Genomic DNA, 20,999 nt, shown 5'->3' on the forward strand with positions numbered 1-20,999 from the left:
CTCAGGTCGGGCCACAGGTGAGTGGTGGGTCCCGGGAGTGAGCTGTGCCCGCCCGTGAGAACCCACTGCAGCAGGCTTCCTCTGGGAAAGATGAAGTAAGATAAATCCTGCAAGGCTTACTGCTCTGAGCAGCTCAAATTCAAGGGCACCTAGCTGGGGTCAAGGTGAGGCACGTCCTTGACAGCATGTCTGTGAACAGCTCCACCTACCCACTCACATGTCATTACTGCCCGGTGGAACCACAGGGCTCAGGGCTCGGAGGTCACCAAGGCTGCCCGGGCCTGAGGCCGACAACACGGCAAAGGAGCATCTAAGGGGAAGCAGCACAGGAGTGGCCGCCTGGACGCGTGAATGTACACGCGGTGGCTGTCGGTCCCACCGCAGGCACACACGCCAGACACGGGCCACAGGGGACCGTGCTCGTCTCCCTGTGGGGCTCGTCGTCTCCCCCACACTGTGCCCAGGCTCCCCGTGCAGCCCCCCTCACCCTGACTTTGCAGTAGCTTATCCTTCCCGACGTCCTGAGAGCCAGCAGGAAGAAAAGGAGACAAGGCCAAGTCCGAGGGGATTAAGAGGAAGGTCATCACCTCCCACACCAGGCCCTACGCAGGGAACAGTGACGGTGGGGAGAGGGGCTGCCGGGGAGCCTTTGCCATCTGCTCAGGGGACACATGGGGAGGACTCAGTACACCCTGTCACGCCGGGCTGCCTGGAAGGTGTCCAGCCCGCCTTCCCTCACCCTGCTTGCCTGAGCTGGGTGGGTGTGTTCTGACCTTCGCCTGGACGGGCCAGGGCCTCGAGCGCCTTGACCACCAGAACCTCAAGGGTGACCGGTACCCGGGTCCTGCTACTTAAACAAACCCGGGACGGGATATGCAGACGGACAGGGCTGGGACCGTCCTCGGCTCCAAGCCCATCACACATGTATTTCAGACACGGTATGAGGACTTAACACTTCAAACCCTGCTAGGATTACAAAACAGCTTCATCACCAGCTTTGTACCGAGGGTGCACGGGCTCTGAGGTCTGTGGGTGGAGGCCTGGGGACTAAGGGAACATCTCTCCAGAAGGGCCCACAGAGCACCTCATCTGGAGTGAACTCTGACCAGCGTCGTGAGGCTCTAAAAGGTCTGCTCCTCTGGTGCCTGCCTCCCGCTCCCCCGCAGCCGCACAGGGCCCCGGGGGCCCTGCCTTCTGCGCACCTCTCAGAGGGGTCTTCTTGGACCCTCAGTGAAGACTGGGGTGTGGAGGGAGGGAGGGAGACAAATGTGCATTTGTCCGTGCCCTCCTGGCTGCTGGAGGAAGACGTGTCATTCTTAACGGGTCAGGAACCCCAAGCAGAGACGGGCAGCCCGACGGAGCAAGGCCACACTTGAGCCTTGGGTGGAGCTCCAGCCCAGGGTGCCGCACGCTGCGTATGTATCAAGGCAGCTCAGCTCAACAGGCTGTGTAAGGGCCGACACTGTGCACGCAGGATGCGTCCAACGAGAGGACACCCGGGGTGCCACCTTCGCTGACGTGAGCCCACAGCACTAGGTGTCAGAGTCTGACTCTAGGTAAGTTTACAAACCCTCCTTCGTCTTCTGGGTTCTCTGTAGCTGAGCTCAATAAACGGCACTACCTTCTAAATTAAAAGCAATCTCAAATGTACTTGAAATAATGGAGGGAAGGAATTTCCTCTAATCCCAGTAGCACCGCATCAGCACCAACGCTCAGATGGTTTAGGTGGAGGTGCCATGTGCCTACGCTGGACAAGGCGGGGAGAGGGTGGGACGCTGCTACACGCATGTGGCCGACTGTCCAGGAGCTCCAGGTGGCGGTGGGCAGCAGGGCCAGCCAGGCCGACGCTGCCGGCTCACCAGCTGAAAGGGACGCCTGCAACAACTACAAATCTTACAGAGCTGTCCTCTGTCCCCCAGGGTTGGGCACTTCAAACACTGTCGTCACGAACCTCGGCCAACACTGAACCACACAGCAGACCCTTGCCGCTTCTGCCAGAAGGAGAGACTCGGGTTTCCCTTCAACCGCATCCCACGGGAGCAGACGCCACAGCCGCCCACACAGGCAAACCAGGAAAGGCGGCTTTGCTTCACGACACAGACTGGCTGTGCTTTAGGGGGGTAATGCGAGTGATCTGTGAACTCTACATATTTTAGAGTCTGCGAAACACTGAATTAAATTAAAGATATGTTTGTATTTGCAAGGATAACATTGTAAACCTTAGGTCATGTAAGAGTTGTACAGTTTGGTTTTCAAAACTGTAAGGAATTCTGAGTTTAAATACTGATGAGGTTTTCTCTGTATTTAAAACGCACACTACTATGTATTAAACTCAGCTTTCTGCACCAGAATCAGACATTTGTATTACACACCCAAGAAGTAAAGGATTCATTTGATTTCCTAGATCACCCAAAAGGCTCTTATGTGTACAAGCCAAATCCCAGAAAATATCAAAATGCTGCTACTGGTAAAATGCTACTTTCTGCGCTGTTTTTTCATCAGAAGGATGCGGGTGCAGGAAACCTTTACAAGAACCTTTCTTTGAGTAAATTATTAAAATTGGGTCTCAACATTAAAAATTTAAAAAAAAAAGGGGCGCCTGGGTGGCTTAGTCGGTTGAGCGTCCGACTTTCGCTTAGGTCATGATCTCGCGGTTCGTGGGTTCGAGCCCCGCGTCGGGCTCTGTGCTGGCTGCCAGCTCAGAGCCTGGAGCCTGTTTCAGTCTGTGACTCCCTCTCTCTCTGACCCTCCCCTGCTCACACTGTCTCTCTCTCTCTCCTGGAAATAAATAAAACATTAAAAAAAAAATTAAAAAAAAAAAAATTGGGTCTCAAACAGATGAACAAATTGATAGAAAAGAAACAAAGTGGCAAGGAGCAGAGACAGATTAGTGCCGAGCTTGGAAATTACTGGTCTCTACTTCGCTGAGCAATGAAATGAGACGTTGTCAGTGTATTGACCTGTTTACTTGTAAACACAAAGTGACGCGCAAACACACGTCGGGTGGCCGGCCTTCCGCAGGAGCGCGGTGCCGAGACGGCACCGTCACGAGCAGCTCGTGGCCGCCGGCCTCTTACCTGGACCCTGATCCCTCCAGTGCGGTCCGTGGCCTGCCCGGCTGTACCCGGAGCTCGTCCTGTGGGAGCCGGATCCCTGCCTCCCCCACCTGCCTGCAGGGACACACGATCAGCACGTTAGGGGGCTGCCACGTGTCTAGCTCCAAATAACACATTTCGTCTACGAGGGCAGCAGGGTGGCACCAGGTCTGACATCCTTAACTCACAGGGAAGGCCCGAGAGAAGTGCAGACTGGGGGCCACAGCTGGGCTGCGGGGGTGGGAGTGGGACATCCACATTTAAACACGTTCCCCAGGAGATGGTGTGCAGGTGACAGATGAGCAGACCAGCGGGCGCTGAGCCAGATCAGGGGCGCTTTGTTAGGGCTCCGTCCAAGCAGGGTCCCCGCACTTGGTTCTGACTGACCCTGCCTCCCAGGGCCGGCGGCTGGGCTCTGCAGGCTGCCAGCTCAGCTTCTGGACCCCCAGCACTCGGGCTCTGGGTGAGCGGTGGGCCTGGGGCCCCAAGAGCCAGACGAGGTGTGTGTGCCTCCCTCCCAATCCTCCACACACTTAATCACTCTGGAGCTTCCTCTCGTAAATTCCTCAGCTCTGACACCTTCTCCGTGACGAAGTCTGACTCAGTGTCTCCTGCCAACTCAAAGCAGCCTCCGGCCACCACTTGGGAACCCACGGCGCTGTGTGTGCAGGACAGGACGCAAACCAGCCTCAGGCACAGGCAACAGAGAGCGTCTCACATGTGTATTTTGCAAGGAATGAGCTCCTGCTTTGCGGTCAAACCCTGCCTCTCCACAGCTGAAAGGACGAAGCCGAAGGGAGACAGAAGGCCAGGACAAGGCTGGAGTCACTCCTGGGAGTCGGGGGACAAAGTGCCCTGCTCGCTCTCTGGAGGCCCCGCTCCTGCCCCCAGACTCTCCTCTGGGCAGGTCCCGCATGGCACCAACAGGAGCAGGCACATCCCGCCGGGGCTGACAGACCTCACCGCATGAAGCCTCTCAGAGACCAGCAAGGCAGACGCCAAGCCGAGGCCCTGAAGACATCTGCTGGGTCAGAACAGGGGTGAGTTCTCGAATTCCACCAAAGAAAGAAATGGGGTTGCTCGAGTTACAGGCACAGATCCTAACCGATGGAGGACATGAAATAATTTTAAAAAACTCATCAAGAAGCTAATCTATAAGCCATCCAACTTCAGTGATAATCACCCAGTCAATGAGATATACTGTTTAATCTGTTAAATTAGTTTAAAAAAACGACCGGTAAATGCTGTCAGGGGGCCACAAAATAAACTCTTCATCACTGCTGGTGAAGGTATAAAGTGATAAAAGGCTTTTAGAAAACAAGTTGGCAAGACTGATCTAAAATTTGATTGCAATTTGTTCTATAGTATGTACACTATGCTGCTTTATTTTAAGGAAATCATGGACATAAAACGGAAGCCCCTTCAGAGCTCCACAACTATGCACGGCTGCGTTCTGGGTGCAGGGCTGGGCCGCCGTCTGAGGAGTCGGGACCCAGAAGAGGCAGAGCCGCACAGAAGATCATCACAAGGAGATAAAAGCACAGAAAAATACTGCAAAAAATCATCTGTCTACATCTGCTATCTTTAGGGGACAGAAGAGAGATTATTTCTATTTCCTTTTTAACTGTTTTTATTTATATGCTACGTGTTTCTAATACACTCTTATCATGAGAAGAAACAACTTTGGCCACACAAAGGCCATGCGAGCAGCAGCTGGCTGCAGGCACCGTGGGGAGGGAGGAGCCCACGATGAGCTCTTGGTCACGGGATAAGCAGAACTCTTCTGACAGAGGCCTTTCCTAAAGGGACCAGAACATAAAAGGCTGGGCGGCACCCTACAGCATGAAGTCTGCATTTTTGCTGATTTCAGCAGCCAGCGGACGGCATGCCGCATGGTAGGGCCTGGCCCGGCGGCCACGGTGCCCGCGGTGCCCACCTGGCTGAGGAGAGCGCCAGTGCTGCCTGCTGACGATGCGCCGGTTCTCCTTCACGCAAGCCTTGCACACGACCGCCTTCAGCGCGTGGAACTTGGTCAGCCGGGACCTCTGCAGACAGAGCAGACAGCACGAGCAGCGTCAGGCCTGTGCACACACTCTGGAGTCACGACGGCAGTGACAACGGTGTCCGAGAACTCTGGGCGAGCACTTCCTTTGACGCTGAAACAAGAGCTTCTCAGAAAACTGACACCCCTGAGGGAGCGCTACATCCTCTCTGGTCTTATAAACGGTCACTGCCCAAAGGTCTCTGGGCTCTGTGGCGACATCGGGGCCACCACCACGTGCTCCTCCCTAACAAACCTGGGCCTGTCGTCAGAGCGGTGGCGGCTCTCAGGGGCAGACTCGCCCCGCCGTGCCGCTTCATGTACTGCTGACACGCGGCCCCATCTGCCCCAACTTGTTTTAAACCACAGGTGGGAGCCTGTGGTCACCTGGTGTGTGACTGCGGCATCAGACCCGGGGCCACGACGGGGGGCTCACAGGGGGCGGCTGCAGTCGTCCCTGCCCTGCCCCTGCGTCCATTCCCCACACGGTGACAAGTCAGATCTGAGCAGCGCCCTGCCCCACCCCCCGCCGCTGCCTGCACATAATACTGGCTGCTTCTCAGTTCTGAACACCTGAAGCCCTCGGGTGCCCTGGTTTGGTCTGTGTGAGGAACAGAGGCGGGAGCACCTCTCCGAATGTTTTCCATCTGCTGGGACGCTCAGTGTGCGTCACCCTCACAGCTGGGGAGTGCTCCCGGGACCCTGTGCTCTCGCGCATACTCGAGGCTATCCCCGCACGCTCCACATGAGCCTGGTGGGGGCCTCACGCGGGGGCCGCTCTGGAACCATGGAGCACTCATACTCACACAGCAGGAAGGCAGCCGATGTCCCCCACTGAACCACAGCCTTCAGGGCACATTTTCAGGTAATACCCAGTCACTATTCCCATCAGGTTATTAGTCACCTCTGGATAAACCTTCCTTCTTCATTCAAAAAGGGTAAAGGAGAGAAAGCGCTTGAAGAGGCGCTGTGTTGGCCTGGCCGGGAGGCTCCTCACCCTCCCTCAGCAGGAGCCTGGGGACTTGAGACCTGTGGCGATATTTCGGGACAGGCTAGGCTGCACGCTGGCCCTGAGGCCTCAGGCCTCCCATCCCGTGTTCGTGGCTTCCTGGGTCGGAAGAGCAGAGACCTGCACAAGGTACGCAGCATCCACGCTAAGTGTGTAAAACTTCAGATAGGAATGAGCGGCCCCTCCAGTGTGATGTTTCTGAGATGCATGTCTGCTTTCCTCAGTAAAGTGACCACTGGGACAGACAGCACTGACATCTGGCCCAGGACCCTGAGCCTCACGAGGCACCTGAGCACCTGACCGCAAACCTGTTGGCGGTTTCTGAGTGTGAAAACACCGCGGACTCACATTTTGTTCCACTAGGGCCTCCACAGTGTACCCTTTCTCCGACTGCAGGTACTTCTGATGAAAGAGCTTCCCGTCAAACACGTTCCAGGGCATGAAGTCACTGGTCCTCCAGGGGAAGCCGCACGCGCTGTTGACCAAGATCAGAGTGGTAAGGCCGCGGACCAGCAGGGAGCCCAGCTGCACCGCCCGGGGGTCGATGTAGTCAAGCTGTGGGGGCACACAGAGAACGTAAAGAAGGGGTCACACTCGTGGGGAAGCGGACACCTGCCCCTCAGCACTGTGTGCTCGCTCTGCTCACAGCAGAGCCGGTGGCCAGCCCCTCTGTGAGCTCTGCTGCTCAGGGGGACGTGACAGGGAGCGGCATCTGTGAGTGCGTGCTCACTCGTGCCCCCACCGTGAACACCTCAGGCATCTGCCCGCGCCTGTGTGTACACTGCCCTCTGGGCCACAACTTGGAACAGCTCCTTGACATGTCAGAGCTGTGGTCCACCAGGAAAATACTGCCAGCTCATTTCCTTCATGTATTCGCCTCTGAAAGCTTCTTTAAAAGTGAAGGCAAAGGACAAGAAGCCAAGATTATCAGTTGAGATACTGATGGGTTCACTATGTATATTTTTAAATTTTTTAACATTTATTTATTATTGAGAGACAGAAAGAGACAGAGCACGAGTGGGGGAAAGGTAGAGAGAGGGGTAGACACAAATTCGCAGTAGGCTCCAGACTCTGAGCTGTCAGCACAGAGCCCAGCGCGGGGCTTGAACCCATGAACCGTGAGATCCTGACCTGAGCCGAAGTCGGTTACAACTGAGCCCCTCAGGCGCCCTGAGTTCACCGTATTCTTAAAAAAACCACACTCGGTTGTTCTAATTATAGGTGTTAATTATCTCATAGAGTTGGTGAGTAACTTTTCACAAATTAAGATCACATAAATCTAAAGTTTTCTTTTTGTTGTCAGACCTACCCTGACATCAAACATTCTCACCGCGCCTGGCCAGAGAAGCTGCCTTAACGCACTACAGGTGGGCTCTTGTGTTTGGTGAGAGCCTGCAGCCGCTCACGGTTCTGGGATTCTTGGCTTGTGCCGAATGCATACAAGTGAACTGATACTTAAGCACGTGTCCCTGTGGCTTTGCTCCTTGTCAGTGTCTGGTTGGCCTAGCTGCTCCAATTCAACAAGGCTATTTAAAAATTTTTTTAATATTTTATTTGAGAGAGACAGAGCGTGAGCAGGGTAGGGGCAGAGAGAGGGAGGGAGACACAGAATCCGAAGCAGGCTCCAGGCTCCGAGCTGTCAGCACAGAGCCCAATGTGGGACTCGAACCCATGAACTGTGAGACCATGACCTGAGCTGAAGTCGGCCACTCAACTGAGCCACCCAGGTGCCCCCAACAGTGGCTCTTTTAAGTGTCACTGCATATCCAATAGAGTTCATAAAAACAAAATAAACCATGAAATAAATCAAGGACAATTCAACTCCTTTATAAGGGTTCACTTCACTTACTGAAATACAAGAAAACTGATCATAATTCTAAGAAAGTTATCATGAACTGTGACTGCCCTAGAGTGAATCTGAGGTTTACTGAAAGTGTATTTGTTGGGCACCTGGGGGGCTCAGTCGGTTAAGTGTCTGACTCTTAATTTCAGCTGAGGTCATGATCTCATGGTTGAAAGACAGATCCCTGCGTTGGGCTCCACGCTGAGTAGGAGTCAAATTCTCTGTCTCCTCCTCCGCCTCTCCCTGGTTTGTGTGCACATGCACTGCGCTCTCTCTCAAAATAAACAAACATTTTTAAAAAAGAAAGTGTATTTGTTGTACAGCACTACAGCACTGTTTTAAACTGTCCTAAAAAGAGCAACCATGGAAGAGGTTTGTGGGGCCGAGGCGCCGCTGATTAATCACAGGTGGAGGTACTTGCCCTCTGCTCTATAGGCCCCTCCAGGCGAGGCCTGTGCTGGCCGGCCGCTCCCTGACAGGCCACTACCCTCACTGCCCTTCAGTAACCCTCTGTTATGACCGTGTGTTCAGTGCCTCGAGCCCTCACACTTCCCGTCTACGCACACATTGTAACTGTCCATCCAGAATGGCACCGCCCTAGTGGGCAGCCAGAAGCACTGTGTGTGTGGTATTTGAATTTAAATGAACCAAACCAAAATCCAACACTCAGCTTCTCAGATGCACTGGCCCCACTTCAAGTGCTCGGTGCCACATGCAACTAAGCCCTCCCATCTGGACAGCGTGCCACGGGGCAGCTTTGGTCTAAAACGTCCCCTCTTCTCTACCTCATCCTTGCAAACTGTGAGCAGCCCTTGGCTCCCTCACTGAGGCCCCAGCACCACGGCCCCACCCCAGCTCTCAGACCACAGCGCCTACTCAATGGCAGACCAATGGGCAACGCACCCTCAAACAGATGTTACGTATTTTCTCTGAGCAGTGTGGGAAATTCTCTAATTTGGCAAAGTTCTCTGTACTGGAATCAATTCTTGTTCATGTCTTGTGCTGGTCCCTTCTGTACTTTTTTTAATCTTTAAAAAAAATTTTTTTTTAATGTTTTATTTCTGAGAGAGAGAGACTGCATGAGCAGGGGAGGGTCAGAGAGAGAGGGAGGCACAGAATCCAGAGCAGGCTCCAGGCTCTGAGCTGCCAGCACAGAGCCCAACGCGGGGCTCGAACCCACAAACTGTGAGATCATAACCTGAGCCTAAGTCGGACGCTTAACCGACTGGGCCCCCTAGGCATGTCCCCTTCTGTACTTGTTTTAAGGCCAATTCCGGATGAGCTATGCCCAGCCTCAAAGCACAGACCCTACGTGTACCACATGGGTTTTCACAAACCGTGCAACTAGCACCTAGGCGACAAAGCACATGCTGCTGGCGTCACATAAGCCCTGGTGGCCTCCCTGTCACCCCTACTGCCTGCCCCCCAAACGTAAGCACCTGCCAGCCTCTCAAATTGTCACTGGTTTTACTTGCTTGTGAATTTACAAAAGCAAATCAGGCAGTAGATGTACTGCTGGCTCTGGCTTCTTCTGGGGACACTGCTTGTGAGGCTATCTCATGCTATGAGCACGAGGGCTGCCCTCCCACATGCCACCGCACGCGGGCTTCACACAGGAAACGCATGGGTTCGATATATGACTTGGGGGATTACAGACACCTTTAAATGGTGAGTCTTCTTCAAGCTAGTTTTTTTCAGAAATGCTTTATGCCTGTCCATGTAGAGATTTTATGCAACTTTTGTTTTTTCCTACCTTTGTTTTTTCTTTGAGGTTAGTGTAAACATAAAAAGTTGGGGGTGTTATTTTTACCTGGTACTGCTTTACAGAATATAGTTGGGTTGTATATGCTTTGAATCTAGCACCTCTAAAATCTGCTTATTAATGCTAATGGTGGTTCTGTAGATGTAATCTTCCATTCACACAATCATGTCTTCTGTCAATGAGGACAAGTTTTATTTATTTCTTCCAAACCCCACACCTTGTATTTCTTTCTTCTGACTTCTCTTCTGGCCACGGCTTCCAATTCAACAGAAATGGTGAGAGAAGGCACTCCCAAGACTCACTTTATTCTAGTAAAGATGTTCATCTATCATGAACAGGTACTAAATTTAGTCATATACTGTTTCTACATTCATTAACAAAACCATGCTTTTTCTTATTGTGCTACAGTAAATCATACTGATTTCCAAGTGTTAAATCAGCTTTCATATTGCCAGATTTAATTTGCTAATATTTTATCTGGAAGTTTTGAATTTAATTTCATGAAAGAAAATGGCCTATAATTTTCATTTGCTTTTGTCTTTGATATCAAGGTTTTGTTATATTCATTAAGATAAGCTGGATTAGTGTCCCCCTGAGGCCGCTTCCTCCTTAGGTGTTAGGGACATTCTACCAGGAGCCATAGGGGTTTGTGGTTTCCTTCAGGGTCAATGTCTTCAATAGATTTAGAACCATTTGAATTCTCTATTTCTTCTTTCAGTCTTCTACATAGATTGTATTTTTTAAGGAATACATTCATTTTACCTAATCTTCCAAATTTACTGGTGTAATGTTGTTCATAATACCCTCTCATTATCTCTTTAGTGCCCACATGCCCTGCAAGGATGTTGCTCCTATGGGCCATTTATGCTTTCTCCTTTCCTATGGTCTATTGACTGCTGCTGTTATGATCTTCCTATCATATTCTTTGGGTTTGATCTGCTCATTTATTGTTTAATGTTTATTTTGAGAGAGAAAATGAGAGTGAGCATGTGTGCACACATGAGCAGGGGAGGGGCAAAGAGAGAGGAAGAGAGAGAATCCCAAGCAGTCTCCGCACTGTCAGTGTAGACTCCAATGTGAAGTTTGATCCCACAAACCATGAGATCATGACCTGAAGTGAAATCAAGAGCCAGACGCTCAACTGACTGAACCAGCCAGGTGCCCCTGCTCACTTCTAATTTATAGAGACATCAACTCACACCATAGGCTCTCAGCCTTCCTTCTTTCCCAACATATTCATTTGACACTGTAAATTTCCTTCGAAGAACAGCTTTGAGCTTCGTCTGCAAACTTCAATATTACTATTTTCACTGTCATTCAGATTATTTCATGCCTACTGTGAGTTTTATTTCCACCCATGAGTTAATCAGAATTATACCACTTAATTTTCAAATAAATGGGAGTTTTAATTTTTGTGTTACTGTTGGTTTCCAGCTCATTTCTACTGTGGTCAGAAAGTAGAGCTATGGCCTCAATGGCTTGAGACTGGCTGGGGTGTTAGGGCCACCACACGGTCAATGTCAGCGGTGCCCACGTGCACTGTGTCCTGCAGGTTGGGGTGCATATCTATATGCTGATGAGGTCAAGCGTGTCCACTGTGTTCTCGTACTCTGCCCCTCAGTGATTTCCCCTCTGCTTGCTCCATCAGCTCTGGACAGGGAGGCGGTAAAGCAGGGCTCAATCAATCAGCTTTTACGTTAGCAGCCAAGACAGTAAAGACTCCAGGCTTTGCTGACCCTGTACAGTCCCTGTTGAACATTCTTTCTTTTCAGAAACAACACTTTAAAAATGTAAAAACCAGGGATGCCTGGGTGGCTCAGTCGGTTAAGCTCACACTCTGTATCTCTCTCTCTCTTTAAATAAACATTTTAAAAAACTTTTTTTTAATTCTGAGAAATGTAAAAGCCATTCTTAGGCTGCAGGATGGTACAAAAACAGGCTATGGGCTGGATCCGGAACACGGGGCCACAGTTTGCTCAGCTCTGTTCTCAAGGCTGCGCTATGACAGTACTCCTCTCTGCCATTCCGCCAATCTTCATCTGAAATACTTTTGGAGCTGCTCGTGCTGATTTACGCAGCTAGCGAGTCATGCTGTGCCCCCAGGCTGCCCATCACCAGGGCACAGCCCTTGTCCCAAGTGATTCCCACTGGACACTCTTCCAACACGGCCACAGCGGTTTCTCGCAGTGAGAACACAGCTCATCTCTGACGGTCCTCATTTTCCAGCATCTTGGTGTTCCTCCATCTCAGGTGTGTGTCTGTGAGGCAGCAGATGGTTGGCCTGGGACTTTTATTTTCCCACGATGACAAGATTCACAGGAAGCTGCAAAGGCTGTATGGAGAGTCCCATGGATGCACCCCATTTCCCACGGTGCTAACACCCTACATTCCACAGTGCAGCATCAAGACCAGGAGATGGGCCCTTCCACACACATGCACACGTGAGTGGGTGTGTGCTACGTAGCTTCTGTCACATGAGCAATCTATGCAACCACCACCACAGATACAGAGCTGCTCTGTCACCACAAAGACCTCCCGTGTGCTGAGCCTCTGGTGGTCCCACTTGCCCTGCCCCACCCGCCATTTCTCTGACTACCATGTTCTGAGAGTGTGGCCACGCGGCCGTGGCTTCCTCATTCAGCACGATGCACTGAGATCCGCTCATGCTGTTGTGTGTGTGAGGTCCTCCCTTTTACAGCTGGCCCTACCCCACCGTGGGGATGGGCCAATGGGTTTAAGCGCTCACCTAAAGACATTTCTCGTTTCTGGCTCTTGCTGCCATACATGCAGCTGCTGCGAATGCTCACATCCAGGTTTTGTGTGAGCAGAAGTCTTCCTTTCTGTGGGACGAGCGTCTAGGGGGAACAGTTGAGGCATGTGGTAAGTGCACGCTTAGCTCTTCAGGGAACTGACCAACTTCTCCCAAGCGCTCCCACCCCGCACAGTGCACTGGCGTGGAAGCAGCCCACATGTGCCAGCCTTTGCCATCATCACTGCGTGTAGTCTGGCTGTTCTGATACATACCCAGTGGCCCCTCACTGTGGCTTTATTTTTTATTTTTTATTTTTTTTAATGTTTTATTTATTTCTAGGAGAGAGAGAGAGACAGCATGAGCAGGGGAGGGTCAGAGAGAGAGAGAGTCACAGACTGAAACAGGCTCCAGGCTCTGAGCTGGCAGTCAGCACAGAGCCCGACGCGGGGCTCGAACCCACGAACCGCGAGATCATGACCTAAGCGAAAGTCGGACGCTTAACCGACTAAGCCACCCAGGCGCCCCTCACTGTGGCTTTAAAGATGTTGAAAAACTTTTCACTGCTTGATATTTCACACACCCAAATATCTTTTTAAATGATATTTTGTGTCTATTTGTGTCTTTTGTCTACTTTCTAAGAGTGCTGTTTTTACTGCTAAGTTCAGAATCCCCTCTTATTTCCTACTTACAAGACCTCTGTCAGACCACACGTCGACAAATATTTTCTCCCAGTCAGTAGCTTGTTGTTTCCTCATCTTTATAGAAGAAAACAGTTTTTAATTCTGATGAGGTCCAACTTATTTTTTTCTTTTATGGATCAAGCTTTGGATGTGAAACCTAAGAACTCTGTACCAAGCCCTAGATCCCGAAGGTTTCCCGTTTCCCTGAAAGTTTTACAGTGCTACACTTTGCACTTAGCTCGGTGCTCCAGTTGAGTTCACCTCCTCGGCATGAACGGTAAGGTTAAGGTCACGACTCCACCGTCTACGGCTGTCCAGCTGCTCCAGCACCACATGCTGTTGACCAGACCTTTGCGCTTCGCTAAAATCCAGTGGCAGGACCTTTGTGGTTCTGCTTCTCGGTTCTCTGCTCGGTTCCACGGACACATGTGTCGATCCTCCAAACCGTCCAGGCTGTCTTGATCAGTGTGGTTACGTAACAAGCTATATCATCAGCTATGTTAAGCTATATTCCTCTCACTTTTATTTTTCTTTTTCAAAACTGTTTTGTCTATATTTTAGTTTCTTTGCTCTTCCATATAAAGTTGAGAGTGATCTTGTCATATCAATGACAACAACAAAAAAAACCCTTGCTGGGACTTTGCTAGAAAAAGTCCATCAATTTGGAGAATTGAGCTCTCCACTGTGCAGAGCCTCACAGTCCATGAGCATGGTATGTCTCTATGAACTTGGGTTTCCTTCAACTTATTCCACCAGCATTTTCTAATTCTCAGCACATAAAAATTTTTTAATGTCGATCTTCAGCCAGAGATCTTGCTGAACTTGCACTAGTTCTAGGAGTTTTTTGGTAGATTCCTTGGGATTCTCTATGTAGAGAATCATGTCATCTGCAAAATGGGATGGTTTTTTTCTCCCTTAGTGATCTTCATGTAGTGACATGTCCAGCCTCAGGGCACAGGCCCCAAGTACCAGTTCTGAGCTCGAGAGGGACGATGTGAGCAGACATCCTGGCCTCATTCCCTGCCACAGGGGGACGCGTGCAGCCCTTCCATGGAATGCGTGACATAGCTGCAGGAGACTTTGTAGATATTCCTTTTTTTTTTTTTTTTAATGTTTTATTTATTTCTGAGAGAGAGAGAGCATGAGAAGGGGGGAGACACAGAATCCGAAACAGGCTCTGAGCTGGCTGTCAGCACAGAGCCCGACGTGGGGCCCGAACCCACAAACCGTGAGATCATGACCCAAGCCGAAGTCGGACGCTTAACTGACTGAGCCACTCAGGCGCCCCTGTAGATATTTCTTCACTGAGGTGAAGAAGTCCCCTCTCTATGCTTACTCTGAATACCTGATGTGATCATGTTATTTTTCTTTATTAGCATATTAGAGAATTGCAGAGAGTGATTTTTGAATTCTGAATCAGCCATGCCTCCCTGCAATAAACAACCCCGCTTGGTCATGTGTGATTCTTTTTACACATTGCTTGACTTGATTTGCTAACATCTTGTTACGGATCTGTGTCTCTACTCACGAGACACAGCCTCGTGAGTAGAGAGCCTACTCTACTGGCCTCAAGTGTTCCCTTTTTGTAAATCATTTATCTGGGCATGGTATCAGGGCAATACTGGTCTTGCTAGAAAGTATTCCATCTCCTTGTATTTTGTGGAAGATAATGGGTAGACTGGCATTAATCTTTTGAACATGGATAAATGATCCAGTGAAAACAACTGGGTTATAGATGTATTTTGGAGACAGTTTCAGAAACTATAAATGTGGTTTCCTTAACAATTATATGGCTGTCTAAGCTGTTAATAATGAGTAGATTGCAGTCATTTATGTTTTGGGGAGCTCTAGTCTGTTAAATCTAAGCGGCTCAACTTGTGTGTGTATAAAGTTGCCTGTAGCATTCCCTTAACCCTTTTGCTCTCGGCAGGGTCTGTGGTGACACATCGTCTACTCCTGACTGTGACAAATTATATTTTCTCCCTTCTTTTCTCTTTTTCTTTATTTATTTCTGAGAGAGAGAGAGAGAGAGAGAGAGAGCGTGAGCAGGGGAAGGTCTGAGAGAGAGGGAGATACAGCATCTGAATCAGGCTCCAGGCTCTGAGCTGTCAGCACAGAGCCCAGAGCCCGATGCAGGGCGTGAACTCACGAACCATGAGATCATAACCTAAGCCGAAGCCGGACACTCAACCGACTGAACCCCCCAGGTGCCCCTTCTCCTTTCTTACCAGGCAGATACTCAGGAGCAAAAGTGGTTCCCAAATGCTGGGCTGACCTTCCTAGACTTCTGTTTCCCACAGTCTTGATTCAGTAATTCTTTATGACCCTTTGAGCCATCTGACACTTTATTATTTTTAAAAAATATTTTGTTATGTTTTCTATTTGTCTTCACCATGAAAACCCATCCAAACACCCTCAGGATGTACCCCCCACTCCTGAAGGCAGCGCTGCACTTTTGGTGTCCACAGCCAGGGTTCTCGTTTTCACACCATAAATGCTGTTGGCAGCCTGATGAAACCGATGGGTTCTTTCTCAGAATAACATTAAATGCATACAATAAAATACATAGGTTTATAAAACAATTAGTTATAATGAACTACAGTTTTCAAAATAACAAATTTATAGTAATTTTCCTGCTTCTTTGTATATACTTTAAAAGATAAAAGACGGGTGCCTGGGTGGCTCAGTCGGTTAAATGTCTGACTTCGGCTCAGGTCATGATCTTGCGGTTTGTGGGTTCGAGCCCAGCATCAGGTTCTGTGCTGGCAGCTCAGAGCCTAGAGCCTGTTTCAGATTCTGTGTCTCCCTCTCTCTCTGCCCCTCCCCGCACTTATGCTCTGTTTCTGTCTCAAAAATAAATAAATACTATAAAAAAATCTTTTAAGAAATAAAAGATAAAAGACAACAGCAGGTGTAAGAATCGTAATTCTGAGAAAATGAGGACAGGAAATAATGTACGAATTTTTCCAACTGTAATTTAATGTGGGCTCTTCTGTGATTTCTCTTGGTGACAAAGCCACAGTCACCAAGATTTGTGATTATGATTTGTTGACTACGAATTATTACTATTATTACGATGCTATTATTATTATGATTTGTTGTCTACATCAAAAAGGAAATGATGGATTTGTTATAAATTGGTGAAAATAAAGATGCATTTCTTTTTCCTGCTCCAGTTCATAGGCTCTCATTTAAAGAATCCTCAAAATTATATCACATGTGCGACAACCATTCTGGGTCTGACAAAAATAAACACATACTGCGGCAGGTGAGTACTTTAAATAGATGCCCGGAATCCTGAGACCAGCATTTGCTCTACTTGTATAGTTGTAATCTTTGCTGGAGGGTTTGCAAAGTGTGTTAATTGAGGATAATTCCACCAAAAGACATGGGCGTTTTTGGAACTTCTATTACACTTTTAATTACCAGGCACTAAAACTCTAAACCAAGAAAAGCACATCAAACCAGGAATAAGGTTGTAGTCTTGAAGGGCTAGATATGTTGATAATTTCATTTCTCAAACATAATCATTTCCTTTTTGATCCCAGCCTTCTCAGGGCTTCCCTGCTACCCAGAAAGGGCCACGCCTCTCTGGGACACGCGGGGTCAGGAAACACCACCTAAGCCACCGACGGGTGGCACACACAGCAGGCTGTGCTGAAGCAGGAAACCGCATTTTCCTTCCTAGGGTGCCCGAGCCCCTGTGCCTGCACTCACAGTCATCCTCTCCCTCCCCACTCTCCCCAACCCTCCAGGCCCTACCACGGGGAGGGGAGCCTTACCCTCTCCTGTCTCAGCACCCCCTCCACCAGCCTCCACCCTGACGTTCTCCAGAAGCTGCTCCAGGTCGAAGTCCAGCATTCATCTCAGCCTTTCTCCTGACTGCACCCGCACGTGGGCACTCTGCCCACTAGGTGCCTGCCTCTGTCCACGCCCTTTCTGTCCTAGGTGAGGGTGCCCTCAAGACCCCCAGCGGACATCCTCAGGCCACACCTCTTTCTTCTTCCCGTGTTGATAAATGGGAATGTGGTCACACTTCCCAAATCCATCTCCAATGCCAACTCTCCCCAGCCTCAGACTTGTAAGTCTCACTGTGCAGATCTACATCTCACACGCGACTCCCCAAACTGAGCCCTTCACCTCCCTTCTTGGACACCTGAGCCAGGAAAACGGGACTCCCAGGCCAGGCTCTTCCTGCCTCCTGGACACTTCCCACCATTTTTCTCTTCACCTGGACCTGCAACCTTCAGTCCCACCTGCAACAGCCCCCGCACCACGGTGCCAGGCCCCTCGCTGAGCCCGCTCCATGGCCAGGACCCACGTGTACTGGCACACCTGGCCCCAGAGGGCTTGCTGTCTCTTTGCTGTCCAAAATCCCCTGGACTCTCCAACACCTGGTGAGTCCCAGCTGTGACCAGAGCCGTTGCTTCCGGCTCTAAGCCGCTCAATGAACCCAACTAATTTCTTTGTTCCCTTCTGAGGCCCTCCTGTCCTTACTGTCTTCTCACCTCAGCCTCATCAAATCCCAGGGCAGGGGCAGATGTCGGGGGAGCAAGGGGGGACAGAAATGCCCTCCCTGCCCCTGCGCCCCAGGAGGAGGTCACCACGGTGGCACTCCCCGAGCCCACCCTCCAGGGACGATCACTTTCCTGTCTCTGTGCCCCAGGACAGGTCTGGCGCCGGACCTGCGTTGCCGAGTGAGCTGCCTCAGTACCAACACGACACAGACGAGATTTACTGCTCTATCAGGATCCTAAAATGGATGGGCAGAGGGTCTTCATTAGGAAATAACATCAACTCTATTTCATAACGTCATGTCTGTGTACAAGGACACAACTGCTGCCTTCTAGCGTAAGTGCCGTGTGACACGGGGCAGGTCATGACCCCACACATGCTGGGCACTCAGCATCAGGCATGCACAGTGCACTTGGCCATGTGCCGCTGAGAACGATGCACGGTCCTGAGAGCTGTGCTGTGCCGGCCTCCACTCTGGGAGGCCCTGCTGTCCACAGTGTGCGGTGTGCTGTGAGTGCTCCTCGGTAGGTGCTCTTTGGCGGGATGCTGAACTAGGGTCCACAGTGTGCGCGTGCGCTGTGAGTGCTCCTTGGCGGGGGCTCTTCGGCAGGATGCTGAACTAAGAACTCCAGCCCGGAACACAGCTCATAGCCATGGTCGCACAGGACAGGCTCCACCTCTCACTTTAACAGCAGCTCAGGAGCGGCCCAGGTGCTGGGGCTGCCACAGGAGGAGCCAGGCTGGGAGTCCCAGCCCCAGCCGGGCGACTGCAAGTGAGTCAGGGGCCTTTTGTGGGTCTTCATGGTCTCACCTGGTCCCAGCGAATCATCGGTACTGATGAGTGCCACGTGCACTGCAAACGTATAGTCCTGCCTTTAAGGAACCAAAGTGCAATGGAATACAGACAGCTTTACACCCAAACCTGACCTACTGCACGCTTTTCTCCCAATGCCAGAAACACAAAGTCATTATGTGCCACAGCGAGGCTCAAGTGACAGGAGGAAAAGTGGCACAATCTGCAGAGTTCATCTCCTGGACACCCAGCCAGCGTGCGCGCCACTAAGGACTAAGTAACAGGGACTGGAAAGTCTGCTGTGAAAATAACTAACCCTGGGAGACACTGTTCATTCTCAGTCACTTAAAAAAAAAAAATTTTTTTTTTAATGTTTTATTTATCTCTGTGAGAGAGAGAGAGAGAGAGAGACAGCATGAGCGGGGGAGGGTCAGAGAGAGAGGGAGACACAGAATCCGAAGCAGGTTCCAGGCTCCAAGCTGTCAGCACAGAGCCCGATGTGAGGCTCGAACCCACAAACCATGAGATCATGACCTGAGCCGAAGTCGGACGCTCAACCGACTGAGCCCCCAGGTGTTCCAGTCAGTCACTTTTTTAAGTGAAAACAAAGCCTCATCAAACACCATCCCTAGCGACCCTGTCAGGCACAGTCGGGACGTGTCAGGTCCTGGTGGTACCAGTGAGCACAGGGCCGCACCGAGGACGTGGGTCTTAGCGTGGGCTATGCAGGCAGCTGAAACAGCGCCCCCGCAGGCCCGCTGGTCACTGCAACTCCTCGGGGCTCATCTGAGCGACACTGGACGCGCTGTATCCCGACTCACAGCTCACGAACGACTTCTATTAAGAGGAGTAACCACGTCAAAGCAGGTGAAACAACCAATGTGGGACTTTAATCTCAAGCTGTTACGCTGTCCTGGGGTCACAGGATGGGGGGTGACATCATCGGTAACTTTAGGGACACTTTTAATTCAAGAGGCTGTACGGCCATTAACTGTTTCCTAAACATGGCTTTCTTCCTCCCGCTCGATATAAGCAAGCGCGGAAAACCCAGGGAGACCAAGGGACAGATGGCGCACAGGAGGTACAGGCAGGGTGGGTGCCGGGGCCTGAGACCCTCAGCTGGCTCGCCCAGACTGAGCCACATACAACTGCTTGCTGGCAGAGTGCCTATATCAGGAGCAGCCGGCACATTTGCGGCGCTTTCCTGTGCTTCTCTACGTTGGGGAAACAAAATAGTTTAAGTGTTAGGGTTGTGCAAGTTTTATTTCCCAGAACACGTTGAAAGTATTTCTCAGCCAGGGGTGCCTGGGGTTCAGTCGGTTGAGCATTTGACTCTTGATTTCGGCTCAGGTCACAATCTCACAGATGGAGGAAATGAGCCCTGCGTCAGGCTCTGCACGGACGCTGTGGAGCCTGCTTGGGATTCTCATGCTCTCCTCTCTCTCTCTGTGCCCCTCCTTAGCTCACACTCTCTCTCTGTCTCAAAATAAATAAAATAAACTTGAAAGTATTCTCAGCTATATTTGCCTTGTGAGTTTATTTTTCTAATTACAATGTAAGGTTTTAGAAGATAAACTACAGCTTTCCTCCTTCCTCCACAAGTCTACTAAAGAAGAGGATTATCCCAAACTGGCTGAAGACACACGAAAAACTGAGTAAAGGACGGGGCTGGTGGCTTCCCGGTTACTCGGTGAGCAGAGGAACCCCGCACTTACAGTAACCGGGTTAAGGAGAGAGCAGACCTTGTCAGCCACAGGACTGACACCTGAAACACTGAGATCACCTTCCCGCAAGAGAGACCCCACAGCAGCCGTTCCTCTTCCCCAAACAACCAGTACCAAGGGGACACCCTGGGAGCCCAAGTCAGGGCAGGAGGCTGGGCCTGGCTCCAGGCTCAGAGTCACCAACGAGCACGAACCAGCTCCATGTGGCTATAAGGTATGGCCTTACAAATAAATAAAATTAATGAGGACAAGCAGCCTGTGTTTTAGAAATAGGATTTAAGGGGCTTTGGAATAAACACAAGGAAAAGCTGAGGCCTGCATGTTTCCTGCCCAGGTGATGGGACATTCGATGGGGACCCAGAAACTGGAAAAACCAGTTTCAATGTCCCAAAGCTTCGCAGGAACTATTTAATAGTAAACAGTCAACGGTGTGGCGTGGTGTTCATAGGCCAAGGAAGGTGCATTAACGAGGGCTTCCTGGCAGTTACGTAAAACGATATTTCTTTGTTTTGAAACTCGGCTTCCTAGCAAGCTGCAGCCCCTGGGCCAACCTAAAGTCAGGTTCAGAGAGTGCTTTGCCAGGGGGTTGTCCGGTGAGCGGCCTGAAACCCACGCGGGCGGAGGCACACCACTGGCCACTCCAGGGCCGTCTCCTTACCCAAGCCCCTCTCTGGGCCGAGTCGCTGAACACGTGGGGCATCCCACGCCATCCTATGGCTCCAAAGACTGGCTCAGTGAAACCTCCACCCGTCTCCCCTCCTACATCCTCGCACATCATGGCAGCA

General features: G+C 50.7%; 1 protein-coding gene across 7 annotated transcripts in view; it reads right to left on the minus strand.

Annotated features, from left to right (window-relative positions):
* FAM120B (family with sequence similarity 120 member B) overlaps positions 1–20,999 on the minus strand; it is an 82,806-nt gene that overhangs the window by 15,304 nt on the left and 46,503 nt on the right. For 4 of the 7 annotated variants that reach the window (XM_077757396.1, XM_077757399.1, XM_077757397.1 and 1 more), the window contains exons 7-9: positions 6,494–6,700; positions 5,032–5,140; positions 3,078–3,170 (exon numbers count right to left, since the gene is read on the minus strand). In XM_077757396.1, coding sequence (XP_077613522.1) covers positions 3,078–3,170; positions 5,032–5,140; positions 6,494–6,700 — 409 coding nt within the window. Of the gene's footprint in view, positions 1–3,077; positions 3,171–5,031; positions 5,141–6,493; positions 6,701–20,999 lie in introns of those variants that run through there. The other 3 variants (XM_077757400.1, XM_077757398.1, XM_077757401.1) reach the window with 2 other exon arrangements.

This window comes from Crocuta crocuta, unplaced genomic scaffold, assembly GCF_008692635.1.
Source record: "Crocuta crocuta isolate KB4526 unplaced genomic scaffold, BGI_CrCroc_1.0 scaffold506, whole genome shotgun sequence".
In the NCBI taxonomy this organism is placed as follows: domain Eukaryota; kingdom Metazoa; phylum Chordata; class Mammalia; order Carnivora; family Hyaenidae; genus Crocuta; species Crocuta crocuta.